Below are 17,392 nucleotides of genomic sequence, written 5' to 3'. Positions count from 1 at the left end.
TAAATGCTTCTTTGAAGAATAGATACTGGACAACAGTCAGTCAAGTTGTAAGTATGAAGTCATTTAAAGGCAGCACCAAAACTTTAGTAACTTCTTCCAGTTTCAAGGAGCAGTCATATAGCATTCACCAAAAGTGAACCCAGTTCTTGCCCACTACCCTTCAAAAAACTATGGAAGGCTGTTAATACTTTCAAAACAGAAGGGAATGTCATTCACTTAAGATCTTGTTGTGAAAGGCCAGAAGTCTGATAATATCAAGATTATAGATAAATAGCAACATGACTGTGGTAGAGATTCACATATGAGGATTTTCCTTCTATGGAAGTAAGTAGTAATGGCCTCAGTAACCACAATGAATACTTGAGCACAGGTTCTGAGAAGATCTTGCAAAAAGAAAGAATGAACAAGGATTTTATTTAGAGTAATGTTCACAATGACTCCACAGAAATCTACAATGTATTTTAATGTCCCTCTGTTTGCCTTTGAGGGACAGGGGGCCTAAAGATATAGTGGAATCCTGACATCTCCCATATGTTCCACCACCTTGTATCAATAGAGGAGGTCAATGAAAAGACTAGACAGCTCTTTCAGTATTGAACTAGTTTCTCAAGGATCTGTCTCTTCTACCCTGTTCACCTTGTTGTTTTATCTATGTGCCCTTCGTCAAAGATATATGGCCATAGATAAAACACAAATGGAGTGAAGTAACTAGTGTTGTCTCCCAAGGGTCCGTACTGGGACCAGTTCTATTCAACATATTTATAAATGATCTGGAGAAATAGCTTCAAAAGGATTTCACAAAACTAGGTGACTGGGCAAAAAAAGGCAAATAAAATTTAATGTTGATAAATGCAAAGTAATGTACACTGGAAAAAGGGATTGAGAATAAGACAGAGAACATCTTATTGCCTCTAAATAAACCCATGGTACTCCCACATCTTGAATACTGTGTACAGATATAGTCACCATCTCAAAAAAGATATATTGGCATTGGAAAAGATCTAGAAAAGAGCAACACAAATGATTAGGCATTTGGAACAGGTGCCATATGAAGAGAGATTAAAGAGAAGATTTTTCAGCTTAAAAAAAGGAAACTGAAGGGGATATGATAGAGGTCTATAAAATCATGACAGGTATGGAAAAAGTGAATAGGGAAAAGTTATTTACTTGTTCCTATAACGTAAGATCTAAGAGTTGTCAAATGAAATTAATAGGTAGCAGGTTTAAAACAAATAAAATGAAGTTTTTCTTTATTCAGCACACAGTCAACCTGTGGAGCTCCATGCCAGAGGATGTTGTGAAGACTAGGACTCTAATAGGGTTCAAAAAAAGAACTAGATAAATTCATGGAGGTTAGGTCCATCAATGGCTATTAGACAGGATGGGTAGGAATGATGTCCCTAACCTCTGTTTGTCAGAGACTGGAAATGGATGACAGGAAAGGTCCTGTTTGATTATTGATGATCACCTGTTCTCTTCACGCCTTCTGGGGCATCTGGCATTGGCCACTGTTGAAAGACAGGATACTGGGCTAGATGGACCTTTGATCTGACCCAGTATGGCTATTCTTATGTAGATGATAATCTGCTTAATTGCTGCAGTGCAAAAATCTGCTCTAGGCCAGATGAATCAAATACATTTTTCCATTTAGTTTGTATAAACACTCTGTATTAACCTATAGAAATACCAGAACATTTCCCAGTTAGATTTTCCCCTCAACTGATTTCCTTTACCTAGGGAGAAGACTTCAATTCCCCTCCTCCCATAACTGTTTTAAAAGCATCACACAGTAGAAGAGAAGACAACTTCTACCTCTTCATTGTCATTATTCTCAGAATTGTGATCTCAGGAGTTTTACAGTTAAAATAACAAACTTGAGAATAGGTCTTCACCTTCCATATCTAACATCCTGAGGAGAGGAAGAAAAGTGTAGTGACATTTGAACAACAGTATGATCTGAGCTGTTTATTTTGTTGTGAGTGGGTGGTGACCTTATACAAGGCTGACTCAAGATTAAAAAAAGTCAGCGTGGGAGTAGACGTGTATGTTGGAAAAGAAAGTCTGTTCTCTGCTAGATTCCTGTCTGTTCTTCAGATATCAATATGTCACATCTCAGATTTCAGTTGTGTATCTTTCCTGAAGCATTTCTTGCCAGACTCTCTCATGTACCTGATAGAACTAATTCTTACACACAATCAGAAAAGTTAATTAAAAGTCATTCAAAAATATCATTCCAAGTGATATGCCAGGACAGCATATTTTAAATGGAGAAAATGAAGTCTATTACCTGGTGATGAAAGGAGCAGTTCCCCCATCCTGGCTGAGAAAATGTAGTTATAACAGGTGGCCTTTCAGGAGGGCAGATGTGACAGAACGATCTTCAAGCAATTGAGTTACTACAGAGCCACTCTACAGTGCTACTGCAAGCACACAAGCTACTCTTTTAGGGGATGAAGGGAAACAGATCTTGCCTTTGATAAAAACTGCCATCAAGTTACCACCTGACTGCCAGAAGGCTTATTCACACCCTGTATGTGCTCCTCTCTAGTTCAGCCTCATTCAGGACCACTCATGCTCACAGAAGAGAGCCGGGAGTCAGTACACAGGAATTCAGGATGTTAACAAGCAAACTAAGGATTTTAAGAGGTGGGTAATTAGCAAATTGTGTAGTCGATACAATTTGTATCAACTACACCAGGGGAGGGCAATAATTTTTGATGGGGGGGCCACTTCAAGATTTTGGAAAGTGATTGAGAGCTGCACTCTTCCAGGATATTAATGGAGGAGGTGCGGAGTCTGGGATGGAGGTTGAGGTAAGGGATTGGGTGCAGGAGGGAGAGTAGGGTCTTGGTGGGAGTTTGGGTGAAAGAGACAGCTGTGACCTAGGGAAGAGGACTGGGGTGCAGGGTTTTAGAATGTTACCTAGGGCAGGGAACTGCGATGCAGGGGTTTGGTTTCTGACTGAGGGGAGGCAATTGGGGTGCAGAAGTTTGGATTGGAACCTAGGGTAGAAGGGGATTATGATCTGGGGCAGGGGACTAGGCTGCCAGATCTGGGAGGGCATATGGGTTCAGGAGGAGGGCAAAGGGTTTGGGTATGCTGAGTGGGGGGGAAGGGTGTTGGGGAAGAGAAAAGCTGTGGTGCCAGAAGCAGGCTCTGGCCAGGAGACTTACCATCCAGCAGCCCAACTAGCCACCAGTCTGCAAAGCAAAATGGTTGCAGAGCTTAAAAAGTTTCTCAGCCAGCCAGCCTGCCCTGTGCCTGCACAGGCTGTATGGCCATGTGCTTGTGTGAATAACTGAGCCAGAGGAGAACGAGGCGTGGTGCTTTGTGTGCTGTCTGTTGTTCAAACAGGCAGCTCCCATTGACCAGTTTTTAGCCAGATGCCAGATGGGGTTGTGCCGGGTTGGGAGTTATGCCTGAAGCCTTCCACCTTCCCCTCCTCCAGGCTTACAGTTTTTAAAGAGAACAGCCTCGCACCACTTTTCTAAGTGGTGTGTGGGGCTGCAAGGCAAGAAGAGGAGCCTGTGTGGGGCTTCCTGCTGCATCCCCAGTGGGTGTATTTTGCCCAGGTCTGGACTAAATGATTAGTTGATAAGGGAATGTGCTCAGTCGGCTCACAACTGGGTCCAGGAGCTACCCATGCTGGGCTTCACAGTTTAAATGTATTAGGAGCTGGTGCAAGCTGGGGCCAAGCAAGCCCGGTAACAGGGATATTTCCTAGACCCAGTGCAAGCTGGGACTGAGCTGGGCTTGCTGAGTCCAGCACCCCCTGCCCATGGCGGCTAGGGTTGGCCATGAACAGAGGCTGCTCCAGGAGCAGTCCCTGTCTGCTGGGACCCCCGCAGACAGGGACTGCTCAATGTGATACAGAGCAGCCTCTGCTCGTGGTAAGAAGCAGCAGCGCAGAGTGGGGGGGAAGGCGGAGGGAATCGGCTTAAAAGCTGATACAAAGGCAGGAAGGTGGGGGTGGAATGTGAGCAGTTAGCTTGACTAGGCTTATCGGGTAGTCAACTACTCACTTGTGTCCTTAAAGCAAACCTCTCAGTTCAACCCTACAACAAAATATATTTGCCCCCTTTATATTTTTATAACCCTTGACTTAAAATGTAGGGTCTTCTGAGTAACATACTGAACTCTTTTTCCAAGCAGAAAACCTGCTGTGAACTTCTCCAAACCTTTTTTTCTGCATGTTCAGAGAGGGATGACAGCCTACATCCACAATAAAATATAAAAGCTTCAGAGGGGTAGCCAAGTTAGCCTGTAACAGGAAAAACTTAAAAGATAACAAATAGTCTAGTAGCACCTTAAAGACTAACAAAACATGTAGATGGTATCATAAGCTTTCAAGGGCACAACCCACTTCTTCAGATGACTGGACTTTTTACCTCAGTTGGGTCATTAAAACCCTTTAATATTCAGTAATAGAAAATTAATACATGCCATACAGTGGTACCACTCAAGAAATAACAGAGTTTTATACCAGTGGTGGGCAATAATTTTTTATGCAGGAGCGGGGGCACTCCAAGAATTTTGGAAAGTGGGATCAAGGGCCACACACTTCCATATTAATGGAGGTGATGCAGGTTCTGGGATGGAGGTTGGGTGCAGAAGGGAGCTTGCAATAAGGGATTGGGGTGGAGAAGAGGGTGTGAGGTCTGGGAGAAGAAGGAGGAGAAGGAGGCTTGGGTGAAGGAGGCTGTTCCTGGGTTAGGGGACTAGGGTGAAGGGATTTGTATTGTGATCTTGGGCAAGAGGGGGTTGTGACCTGGGAAGGGGACTGGGATGTAGGAGGGGAGACAGAGGTTTGGGTTGTGACCTGGCACAGGGGATCGGGGTACAGGATCTGAGAAGGGATATAGGGTCAGGAGGAGGGCAGAGGGTTTGGGATAGGGGGCAAAGGATTGGGGTGCTAGAGGCAGGCTCTGTCTGGGAGACTCCCTTCCTCACCCACCCTCACACTGGCTGCAGACGCCATGTGGTTTTTGAACAGCTAAGAGCCTGAGGGGAGAGGAGGCAGCTCCCACTGGCTGGTTTCCAGCCAATGGGATTGTGCTGGGGGCAGGAACAGAGCCTGAAGCCTCTCTTCTCTCCCCGGGGCTCACAGCTGTTCAAACAGAGCCTTGCAAGTTCGCAATGGCCGCTTTTCTCAGCAGCATGCCGGGGTTCACAGTAAGTCTGTCTGAGGCTCCCCGCTGTGTCCATGGGCTATATCTGGTGGCTTTGTGTGCCAGATCCCGCCTGTGGAGGTTACTTAGCCCAGGCCTGTTTTGTACAATCCATAAACAGAAAGATTGCCCCACCCCCCGCTCAATTCTACAACACCACTCTTTCAAACAGAGTTCAAATATTCACAGTAAAGAAAAAGGGGGTCGGGTAATAGCCAGTGGTTTGCAAAGAAACAAAGCAGGGCTTGGGTATGACAGCAAATCATCAGGCTTGGCTGACAAAAAGTTGAAAGATTTCACTCCACTTTTGTCAGTACATGTACAGAACACAAATGTACATCTACAGTGAAATGTCAGTTTAATTGTAATGATTAGACAACAAACAACAATTTAACTAGAGAGAGAAGTAGAACTTTTTGGGACATAAATGATAACTTAACAGGCAAACCAGAAGGAGTCAGTATGTCTGACACTAGGAACAATAGATGAAGGTCAGTGGCAGTGGAGTTTCCTAGGAAAGGCTACAAAGCAAAACAAGACACCTCCTGCACTTTCAAAATGTCTCAGATAAGGATAGAAAGCCAGCTTGTTAATACTCACATGCATCTTCTGGTTTCTATGGCTGACTGCACTGAAGTTAGCAGAAATTCTGTTTAATTGCTATGTATAGTTGAACTTTGCAGGATACTTCAAAATTTAAAACTTATTTTTTTGGCTTGGTTCAATGCTACACTTTTTGTGGGCCTCTGCTAATTCTGGGAAAGATTAATACAGTAGCTCTACTGAAGATTAGCAAGGATCTTCAGTTTTTTTCCTATAAATTCAGTTCCTTAATTAGAGATCATGAATTTAACAGCAGCAGCTCTGGCCTGCAGCAATAGATTCAAGAATCCTGGTTTAAAGGATTTGTTCACATAAATAGATGGTTTAACTGTGCACACAAATACACACAGAGAAGTTTTGTAGCACAATAAAGAGACACTGTCAAGAATAAATGTTAGTTTATATGATACTTAAAAGAACCACCAAATTTCCACTGCTTCCAATATTCTTTTAAAATCTAGAAAATACTTTCCCCCTCTCTATCTGTGCCCTTTTCCATTTGATAAGTATATTTAGTCCCCCCGACTTATGAATGTGCTGTGTTCCAAAAAATTGTTTGTTAGTCAGTTGTTTGAATTCGGAACATACTTTCTCATAGAAACCATGTTATAAATACCAGTGAGGTTCCCATGCTAGCCCACAAAAGCTTATTTAACTCATAATATAGCTGAAATACTGTATATTTGCAATGAAAAATAGTAGAAATAGTTTTTGTTTTAACCTTGAATGCTGGTACTTGAGGAAAGGCAGGTTTAATTAGAGGAGGATGAAGAGGTAAGTGGAGATTCTGAAGGGGATTTCTGGGCATCCAGGGGCTGCCCCACTCCCACACTGCTGGCTTTGCTTGGCCTCAAGAAGCCAGCCCCCATCTCCTGGCCATTCCTGCTCCTCTGCACTGCACCCAGCCCTGGCTCACCAGGAGGTGGTGAGTGGCGTGAGTATGGGACAGAGGACTCTAGAAGAGCAGGGGGAGGTTATTCAGCCAGTGGTTGAATAGAAGCAGTGGTTTCCCCTCTCCAGCTGCTGGTTGCGCTACCACCTCCCCTGCTCCTGTGGAATCCTCCAGTCAGCACTTGCGCTGCTTGCCACCACCTATGCCCCTTGCCTGCTTCCCCTAAGGCTGCAGATGAACTTGTGTTTGGATGTGAGGATATTTAAATTGGATGTTTGCTGCAGTTGTGAGAAACTATTTGACTCTATTCCAACCATCAACGTATGTGAACTTTCATTATAAGGCAGGGGCATTTATGGACAAGGATGGAATACCCATAGAATCCCTTTATCTCCTTCTATACTATACAAACTTTTTTTGCTCTCCTTGAACATACAGTGGCATACTAAACCTGAATTTATCCAGTTTTCTGAAATTCCCAGATAGTGACTATACATTTTTTTTTGCCTTGAATAGCAGTGAATTCATCATTGGTGCTTAAATTAACAAATTATCATCTAAACAATGATCTTTATCTTAACTCACAGATAGAATTTCTTATTTCTGCTAAAGCAAACTATCAGAAAAGGAAAAACTATTCTTAGCTACATAAAGCTTCTTGTTGCAAGTTTTACATTTTATAGAAGACAAGATAACAAATATTTATGTATGGGTACATCTACATAGCAGCATTATTTTAGAATAACTGACATTATTCCAAAATAATATAGTGTGTGGCTACACTACAAGCCTTTATTTTGAAATAACGTCAAGCTAGAGGACTTCTTACCCTGACTCATGGTAACTCTCATTTCATGAGGAGTAAGGGAAGTTGAAGGAAGAGTGTTCTTCCTTCGACTTCCTGCTGTAGACAGAGCCAAAAGCTGAATTAAGCTATTTCGACTTAAGCTATGCAATTGATGTAGCTGAAGTTCCGTAGCTTAATTCGACTTTAGCCTTGCTATGTAGATGCATACCATGTGAACTAGTTTATCTGCAGTTGCAATATACTATACTCATGCTTAATGAACTAATTAATTTAGGAAAAGTTTCTATTTAGTTATAGTACCTACCACTTCTTTTTAAAAAAGCCCTTGCAAAAGAGCACCTGGATTATATAGCCATTAAGTTACAGTCAATCTTATTAGTGTAGTGAAAAAAGGTACGCTTTTATTCAGTATTTTAACTAGAAAGGCTAGAACACTTTAAATAATTGAAAAGGGATTAGAAATTACAAATGCCAAAATAAATCAAATATTTCATTCAGATACACATGTTTTCTAAAATTGTATCCTCTGATATACCAAGATTGTACCTTATTAATACATTTATGCTAGTAAAAGGATTAGATAACCTGATTACTCCAGCAAGATGAACATTAATACAAAAAAATACAACAGTATTGTTTTCTGTAGAGTGATGCTTCAAGAATCAGCAGATTTGTTGGCACCTTCTCCTTCAGCTTCCTGATAAGATCAATTTCCTTCACAATGAGAACTGAGTATAAATTTCAAGAAAGCCTCATTCAGTGAAATTAGACATCTGTGTTTCTCTCTTGTTTTTATACATACCTGATAGGGATGATATAGGAAAACAGGAGGAGGAACCGAAAAAGGTTGCGGTACCAAGGGCCTACAAATCCTTGTAAGGTTACCATAACAATTGAAAGGGCAACTAGAGCCAAAAACAAGGCTTTGGTCAGTTGATTCAGTTCAAGGTCCAGTAAACCAACCTAAAGGAAGCAATACAAATCAGTAAATATAAGTTAACCATAAATGATTCACATATTGATACCTTATGCAATTATTCAATTAGAAACTAGCATTAATAGTTTCCATTAATAGAACCATTAATAGTTCTTTGAAATCTGTTTTTATTATGTTCAACTGAATTTGAATAACCAAATCAGAATACTTTTTCCACAATTACATGAGATGGAAGTTTTCTGTTTACAGGCCAATCATAATTCTAACAGTCACAGTGCAAACTGTCCAACAAATACCTTTTGAGATATCTTATATCTGACTTGGAGACCATCACTTTTTGAGGTGTGCGTATGTGTGGGCTGGATGGAAATTATTTCCTTCTATCACATATTCAGACTATAGCTTCTTTTGAGCAAAACCACTGAATCTCCAGGATTTCTCTGTAGAATGGTTTACTTAATTAATTTGCTGGTATAAGACCACCAGTCTTGGTAAAGTTCAGAATTAAGAGTCAGATATGAAGTAATACAAAAGATATGAGCAACATTAACACTGCCTGTAATTTATAACTGAAGAAATACCATTTTGGAAATATGATCTTATTTCATCAATTTCCCCCCCCCCCCAAATCTTTAGATTAAAACATAGCATAAAATACCTATTATCAAATCCCTCTTACTGGTAAAGAAGCTTTTCATAAATATTGAGATATTATTTATTGGGACAAATAATAAAAATACATTTCAAATATTAATTATTATTTAAAATGGCAAAATAGAAACCAGGTTTTCTATAAGTAAAAATGAAAATTCAGTCTCTGATAAGGATTATCCTAAATCATGTGTTACATTAGTAGATCTCCAATTAGCTGTTTTGTTCCTAATTAAAAGAGATGCTTTAAACTGTGTAACTAAGACTCCCACTATTCTGATAAATGTCTATTGTATGTTAACTATTTGAAACCCACGTTTTTGGATCATCTTTTAGTCAGAAAATGTGGGAAAATTGTGTCAGCAAGGCATGCCTAAAACCCCCATTGTAGAGACTCTTATCTTCAGACCCTGCCAACAAGGATAGTAAAACACAACAGTTTCCAGATAACAAACAATCTGCAAAGGAACTATATTTAAATAGTTCTTAAAAATTCCAGCATTCTTGCCTGAGCATGGGCTGTCCCTTCCCTTGAGAACTAGGCAGCTGAAGACCACAGCGGCTGATTTATCAGCTGCATTTAAAAAGCAGCACAACGAGGACAAATATCTTGCAATTTCCGCTGCTTCAACTACTACATAGTTTATGCTTGAATTATTGAGAAAAATAGGTTTTTGGATTAAAATGAAGAAAAATTAAGCCAGGGAAGTAGAGCATGTTTCAAAGCCCAGATCTTTTTGCGTTGACAAAGGCGGTCTAAGTTTCAGGCCTCGCTGAGGATCAGATGAAGTCATTATTCATTCAGTCAGGGAAAAAAGACTCAATTACCTCAACCTAAAGATGCTATCAATGAATGCAAAGTGCATATTTTACTCTATTCATCCAAATCCCATTAAAAAGTGAAAGGAATGATTTAATCTGGCCTTCTAGAGTTGGTCTTTTTTTGTAATAAAATAAAGAATCACTGTCTTGCAATATGCATAACCACTACCTCAGGTTTTTTTCCTGTATCATAGCAGTGAAAGACTGTAAAAGCCAAGACAAAACCTAACAGAAATGAATACAAAGTTTCTTTTGAAAAAAAATGCCACTCATAGGACAGAAACATTAAATGTAGCCCACTGCACATTGATATGTAGCTAATTCAAAGCATTAATACCTTTCTAATTGACAAAGACGGGGATGTGAACATAAGAGTTTGAAATCCAACTACAATGTTGTTGGAACAGTGTTTAAAATCAAGAAGAAAACTTTGAGGTAAAATATTTTTTCAAGTACACAAATTCTTCTTTCAGGTGTAGTGATTAGTTGTTATACAAGTTAACTTCCCCCTTACCCAGTAGGCTGCATATTGCATTACTGTTATTAGACAATCTTAACATTTCTATTTGCCATCCACAATTAAGTCAATATTACATGTCAACAATCACCCAAAAGAGGAAGAACACCCTCATGTAAAAAGTTTTATACTGTAATTTTACATGTACAGTAGATCCTGAAATCCAATTATTCGCTATTTTATCCAGGTAGTTTAAAAAAAAAGAGTCTGGCCACACATGTTGAAGAAAAACGTAATTAATTTTTAAAAAATGTACTGTAATGTAGTGAATTAGGTAAGATCATATATCACTATATACCTCATTGATCGTGCTTTTACCAAGAGACTTCTAATATATATATTACCAATGAGGAAATGAAGCTTTCCATAGTCATAAGAACCTGCATAGCCCCTAAAATATTCATAAGCAGCATTAAGTAATTATGTCTAAATAAAAAGGTGAAATAAGTATACTAAGTATATTTCAACATTTATTGCAATTTCCTATATTTGTAAAACAAATTTCATCTGCTTGTCTTAATATTTGTCCTGTTTGAAACAAGTGTTATAACAGAATTAAATACGCCACTGGAAATTTTAATCTCCAAGGGAAAATTTGTATATAATGTCTAAGACAGCCACAATAGTTTTGCAAAGGGGCTGCTCTAGGATAATGAACACAATAATTGCTTGTATAATCTAAAATGCTACTAATGGCAACAATCACAAATCCATTTAGCTCCTCTTTAATTTATGTACCAAGTTTTAAATAGCTAATGGTTCTCAGTAAAATAATGGTTTATACCAACAAAAAAGGATAAATATGGTATTCTGCTTAAACAAAACAGGACCCCACCCCAATCTATTAGTTTACTTTTTAATTTTATTTATTTACATTTCAGTCAATGAATGATTAAAGGGTCTAATCTTCACTATAATTGTATATCAACAAGCAAGGCATAAGTCACACTATTGCATCAATAAACTTAATTTTTTGCAAGGAACACTGAAAGTGTCAAAAACTTTGATTAAACAAAAGCAAAACTGTTTGATGTATAGATTAAACCTTATAGGTTTGCTAACAAAAACATTTTTCACAGATGTTACACTACTATTCTTTCAACTTACTATTCTTTCAACGTGTCTAAATATACAAAAGTTCCTGACCTATAAAACTTTTTTGAAAAGACACATTTTTGAGGTATGTATTTCTATAAACTTTATTTAAAAAGTAATCATAGTTCTGTTATCAGTCAGATTCTGCAAGGATTAATATTGTATTGACTGCAATAGGGTTTCATTGCATCTATAGTAGAGGACAGATTTGGACCTCATTTGCATTTCAATAGCTCAAAATGTCCTGACTACTAAAACAGACTCAGAACTGAACTGTTTTCATTCAAGAAATATCTATTAAAGTATTAGGAATACCACGAAAGGCTGATAGACATAATTTAGTAATTTCAGATACTTTGTTGTACACTCTCTCTCTCACAATTTTCCCAATCCACATTTCTCAGCTCCTTTCTTTACATTGTGGGTTATAAAGAAACAAAGCATATTTAGAAAATGGCTCATATACAGTTATTCATTCTTTCACTAGCTTTTTCTCTCTCACACATACACACACGTGTTGTATGTTTTTAGTACACATTAGACAGGTACATCCAAAGCATTATTGTTTATCATGTCAATCAACTGTTAAATTAACATATTTTTACCATTAATATGTATTGGTTCAATAACTTATGCTTCAAAGGCTTCCTAAATAAAATAATAAACTGAAATATTGCAATCCCATTTCAAATTTTAATCTGCTACTAAATATGTATTTATAAATTCAGATTTCAAAGTTTATAAAAATGTACTTTTGCTATTAACTGTAATAAATTCAAAGAAACTCCTGTGATACAATCCATAAGCTCCCATAGTATTCACTAATTCGTTAAATAAAGGGAGTACACTGGGTAACTGATTAAAAAAAATTCTGATATTAAGATTTTGACTCAAGCCAATAAGAAAGGAATTTAAATTTACACTTTTCCCCTTAAGTCATCTTATTATGCCCAATTAATACCAGTGTAAAATGTTGTATAATATGATATTTTGCACCAATATCTTCCTGATCCTTTTAATGAGTATATACGAAGCCAAGAGAAAACAAACATTTAAAAAAAATCGACAACAAATGCAATTTCTAAAATGATCATTTAGTGAAAAAAGTTTATCAGCCACTTCCTCTGGTTTTTTTTCCAGTTTTTAAATACATCACAGCCCTTTGTTTAATCATAAGAGGAAGCAACTCCCCAAAGTGTTTCCAAAGTTATTACAAGTCCTGCACTTTTATGATAATTTGCCTTTTTCTTTATTGGCAAACTACATACAAATTGGTGAGCACTATGCTAGCCTTTACAACAACAACAACAAAATATTCTAGTAGAGCATATATTTATAGCAAAAGTTCCAGAAAACACCAATCTGGGTCCTCAAGTGTATTTGTATAAATTTTCTAGTAAAAATATATGTAACTTTTACATTGTTCTTCACACAAAATTTCGTACTGCAAGCTATTATTTGGAAATGTGCTGAACGGGTTCATTGTTTTCTTAAAAAACCTGAATTTAATAGTTAAGCTAACCCAGTATGGAGTCAAATACTGACTGTAGGCCTTTTACATTTTGGATTTGTAATAATACCTTAAAATATTATACATGTTATCCACTTAATTTTGTTACAAAATATTTTGTATGATTAATTTTTTATAGCTCTACACAAGAGGTTAATGCTAGTTTCCTAAAAAAAAAAAGACATGTTTTTCCCACAAAGGATAATTAACACATTTTAAGAACAATGCCACTCAGTTATTTTCTTTTATATTAATGAGCAACTTTTGTAATCTGCATGACACTTGTGTTTGAATTTAGTAACAATACAATCATCTCTTTAAAAAGGTATTTCCGGTTTGGTATCAAGTAATATTTATAATTTTGCTCAGGAATATAAAATAGAAACTTATACATTTTTTCCTCTTTAGCGCTCTCAAATATACAACTGATTTTCATTGTCATATATTCTTACAGTCAGACAACTAAATACATATATAAAAAAGTGGCCTGAATTTCAGAGATGTGCATATGACTAGCAATGCTGAACTATAATTGGAGTTCTATGTGACTTTTATTTAGATGCCTCCATAAGGGATTAAGATTCCTAAAGTAAGGCACCCAAGTTTAAAAACACCGGCATAGTTTTGATGACTTTTTTAAAATTCCTTCTCTTTCAAATATGTGATGTGCTTAATTATAACAGAATACTATTTACTTTATGTTCAAATAAGCTGTAGCTTTTACAAAGAAAATAAAAAAACAAATCAAGGTGAATTTAACCAAAAGAAAGATAACTCATACTTACCACACAATGGATTATGAATCTTAACTTTATTTGTATTCTACTGTTTCTAATAGTCCACACAACTTGAAAAAAGCTTATCTGCCTTATCTCCAGACACTCTTGAATTTATTATCTTACAAAAACCCAATTTTACTGATGACTTTTGTTGCCTTACTATTTTTAATAATAATAGATTTTAATATTTTGCCACAATTCACGGTGTGCTTCGAAGCTTAAGAAACAGGCAAGCAATTTCCTAGAGGGCTGTTATATCACAATTTGGTCAGCAGAGGGTGCTCAAGATTGATGCTATCCTCTGTCTTTTAGAAAATTCTCATCTGGTAATCCTGTACAAGTTAAACAGCTGTGTTTCTTTACTGGCTCATACATAGCCATATAGTTATAGTACAGTGCTGCTAAAACAATGGACAGCATTTTCATTTTACTATTATATTTGAAACGCTACTCAGAGGACTTTATTTTAATGCATTTTCAAATCTGCATTGAAACTTCATTGTATTTCTGTAATTACATTTTCTTCTAAACAAAAGTAAGTTACAACATAATCTCCATAGTTTGACAAGTAAACTCTTCATTAGTGGGTGCTATGCATTGATACCCTACTATTTTTACTAGGGATGTTAGTGTGTAGCTATTTACACAGTTAACTGATAAGCCTAGGCTCATTGGTTAATCATAATGGTTACCTGCATGCTTCCGCACTTGCTGCCTCTATATCAAAGGCAGCTGGGGATGGGGGAGACAGGAGCCAGTGCCTGGTGTTCCACAGAGCCTGCTCCCCCCCTCCCAGATCGCTGCCTCCCACGGAGGCAGCATTGGCTCCCATGGAGCCTGCTGTGGAGCACCAGCTCCCTGTGGAATAGTGAGCGGGGAGACATGGGGGAGCCCATATATGCAGAAAGCTGGCTTTCAAGCCAGCTCCCCCACGCATACTGGCTCCCATCGAGCTGACTGTCCCCTCCCTCTGCTGCCTGCTACAAAGGGCAGGTGGAAGCCGCCTGCTTCTCTCAACCCCCCTCTGAGCCAGTAGCACAGGGGCAGGCAGGAGCTGGTCCTCCCTCTCACGTGCTAACCTGTAGTTGCTAAAAAAATCCAACAGTTACATGTTTACACAAATACACGTTTGTTAACATCCCTAATTTTAACATAATATAACATAACTGCTACACATTAGAACAATTGATAAAAATGTACATATCTTCTAAAACTCTGTACAAGTCTTTTGTGTTAAGAAAATATTCTGCTCTTTTAGAAGCAATTAATTGTAGATAGTTTTCACAAAACTACTCATCAATGTTGAATAATTACTTCAATTGCCTGAGCTATCTAGTGGCATGCAAAACCACAACATTCAATATAATTTAATGCAATCAGAGGGCAAAACATTCTTTTTTTATATAATCTAATTAAGTTAGCTTCAATTTTTCAAATTTAATTGTGTAAAGTTAGGTACTTTAAATAAAAATGATCTGATTTTCAGAATTTCCCATTAAATCCAATGAAACTTGAGGAGAGAATCACAGAACAGTAGAACTGGAAGGGACCTCGAGAGGTCATCAAGTCCGATTCCCTGAACTCATGGCAGGACCCAGTACCATGTAGATCATCCCTGATAGATGTCTATCTAACCAGCTCTTAAATATCTCCCGTGATGGAGATTCCACAACCTCCCTCGGCAACTTATTTCAGTGTTTAACCACCCTGACAGTTAGGAAGTTTTTCCTACTGTCCAACCTAAACCTCTTTTGCTGCAGTTTAAGCCCATCACTTCTTGTCCTATCATCAGAGGCCAAGGTGAACATTTTTTCTCTCTCCTCGTGACACCCAGATACCTGAAAACTGCTATCATGTCCCCTCTCAGTCTTCTCCTTTCCAAGCTAAACAAGCCCAATTCTTTCAGTGTTCCTTCATAGGTCATGTTCTCTAGACTTTTAATCATTCTTGCTACTCTTCTCTGGACCGTGTCCAATTTCTCCACACCTTCCTTGAAATGTGTTGCCCAGAACTGGACACAATATTCCAACTGAGGCCTGACTAGCACAGAGTAGAGTGGAAGAATGACTTCTCATGTCTTGCTCACAGCACACCTGTTAATGCATCCCAGAATCATGTTTGCTTTTTTTTTGCAACAGTGCCACACTGTTGACTCATATTTCGCTTGTGGTCCACTATAACCCTTAGATCCCTTTCTGCAGTACTCATTCCTACGCAGTCGCTTCCCATTCTGTATGTGTGAGACTGATTGTTCCAAACCTCAAACTCAGGCTGCTTTTATCTAGATTCTTAAAAACAAATAACTTAAAAAATTTTCAGCCCCAATTTGGTTTTTTTTAGTAACTTTATATTCACACATTTTATACATACTGTTAACTGCTTCTGGAGCTTCATTTTCACATTACTCAATAGTTCAAATCCTTTTAAAATTCATCATACACAGAAACCCTCGCATATTTCATCAATTCTCTTAAAAGTATGAGCAAAGGCCAACTGTTTAAAGGGATAGTTAAAGAAGATGACTTTTTTCCAAATGCCAGGGGGTAAGAACATCAGGGTACACACTTAAAAAGCCTGATAATAGTATCACAAAAGTCAATGGAATTTACAAAGGTGTGAAACTAGAATGATGAAACAATTGGGTCTAATGTGTATGATGTTAGAATGGAGTTTAGGATATCTGGATGAATAAAACTAACATAGCAGCTAAATAATGAACCAATTACTTTGAAGAAAAACAATATTACATATGAGCTCATTTGGTTTAATATAAATGTTAGCTAGCTTGTTTTTCATTTAACATTAGCCAATACAAAAATTATACAACACACACAAATAACTATGTAGCCTATGCTCCTCCAAGAGATTCCCACCCATTATACAGGCAGTCCCCGACTTACGCGGATCCGACTTATGTCGGATCCGCACTTACGAACGGGGCTTTCTCACCCCGGAGGTCGAGGTAGCGGATTGCTACCTGCGAGCTCCGGGGCGAGAAAGCCCCATTCGTAAGCTGCTCCGGTGCCCCTGGTCTGCTGGAGACCGTCTCCAGCAGACCAGGGGCACCGGGCGGGTTCCCGCGCTTCTGAGGCTTTGCCAGAGCAAAGCCTCAGAAGCGCGGGGAACCGCTGCTGCTGCCGCTTGAGTCCCGGTGCCTGTGGTCTGCTGGGGACGGTCCCCAGCAGACCACAGGCACCGGGACTTAAGTCGCAGCCGCGGGGGGGTACCGCGCCTCTGAGACTTTGCCAGAACAAAGCCTCAGAGGCGCGGCACCCCGCTGCCACTGCGGCTTTGCTCCCCTTGTCCCTGGTCTGCTGGGGGGGGGGGGGTGCGGCTAGTGTGCCCCCCCCCCAGCAGACCAGGCTTTTGTTTTGGACCCTGGAGCAGAGCAGCTGGGGCACTGCGGATTGGTCCTGCAGCGCCCGCTCTGGGCAATACTGGACCAACCCAGCAGCACCCCAGCTGCTCTGCCCCAGGTCCTGATTCAGCCGCTGCTGGTCAGTTTCAGCAGTGGCTGAATCAGGACGCCTGGGGCAGAGCAGCTGGGGTGCTGCTGGGTTGGGCCAGTAGCGCCGAGGAGCGGTGCTACTGGAGCAACACAGCAGCACCC

General features: G+C 39.0%; 1 protein-coding gene across 4 annotated transcripts in view; it reads right to left on the bottom strand.

The window, feature by feature from the left end:
• ATP9B (ATPase phospholipid transporting 9B (putative)) overlaps positions 1–17,392 on the bottom strand; it is a 314,205-nt gene that overhangs the window by 91,275 nt on the left and 205,538 nt on the right. For all 4 annotated transcript variants that reach the window (XM_006128867.4, XM_075921103.1, XM_006128868.4 and 1 more), the window contains one exon: positions 8,274–8,434. In XM_006128867.4, the coding sequence (XP_006128929.1) occupies positions 8,274–8,434 (161 nt within the window). The remainder of the gene's footprint in view (positions 1–8,273; positions 8,435–17,392) is intronic.

This window comes from Pelodiscus sinensis, chromosome 2 (genome assembly GCF_049634645.1).
Source record: "Pelodiscus sinensis isolate JC-2024 chromosome 2, ASM4963464v1, whole genome shotgun sequence".
In the NCBI taxonomy this organism is placed as follows: domain Eukaryota; kingdom Metazoa; phylum Chordata; order Testudines; family Trionychidae; genus Pelodiscus; species Pelodiscus sinensis.
The sequence above is the reverse complement of the archived record's forward strand: the minus strand, read 5'-3'. Positions and strand labels throughout refer to the sequence as shown.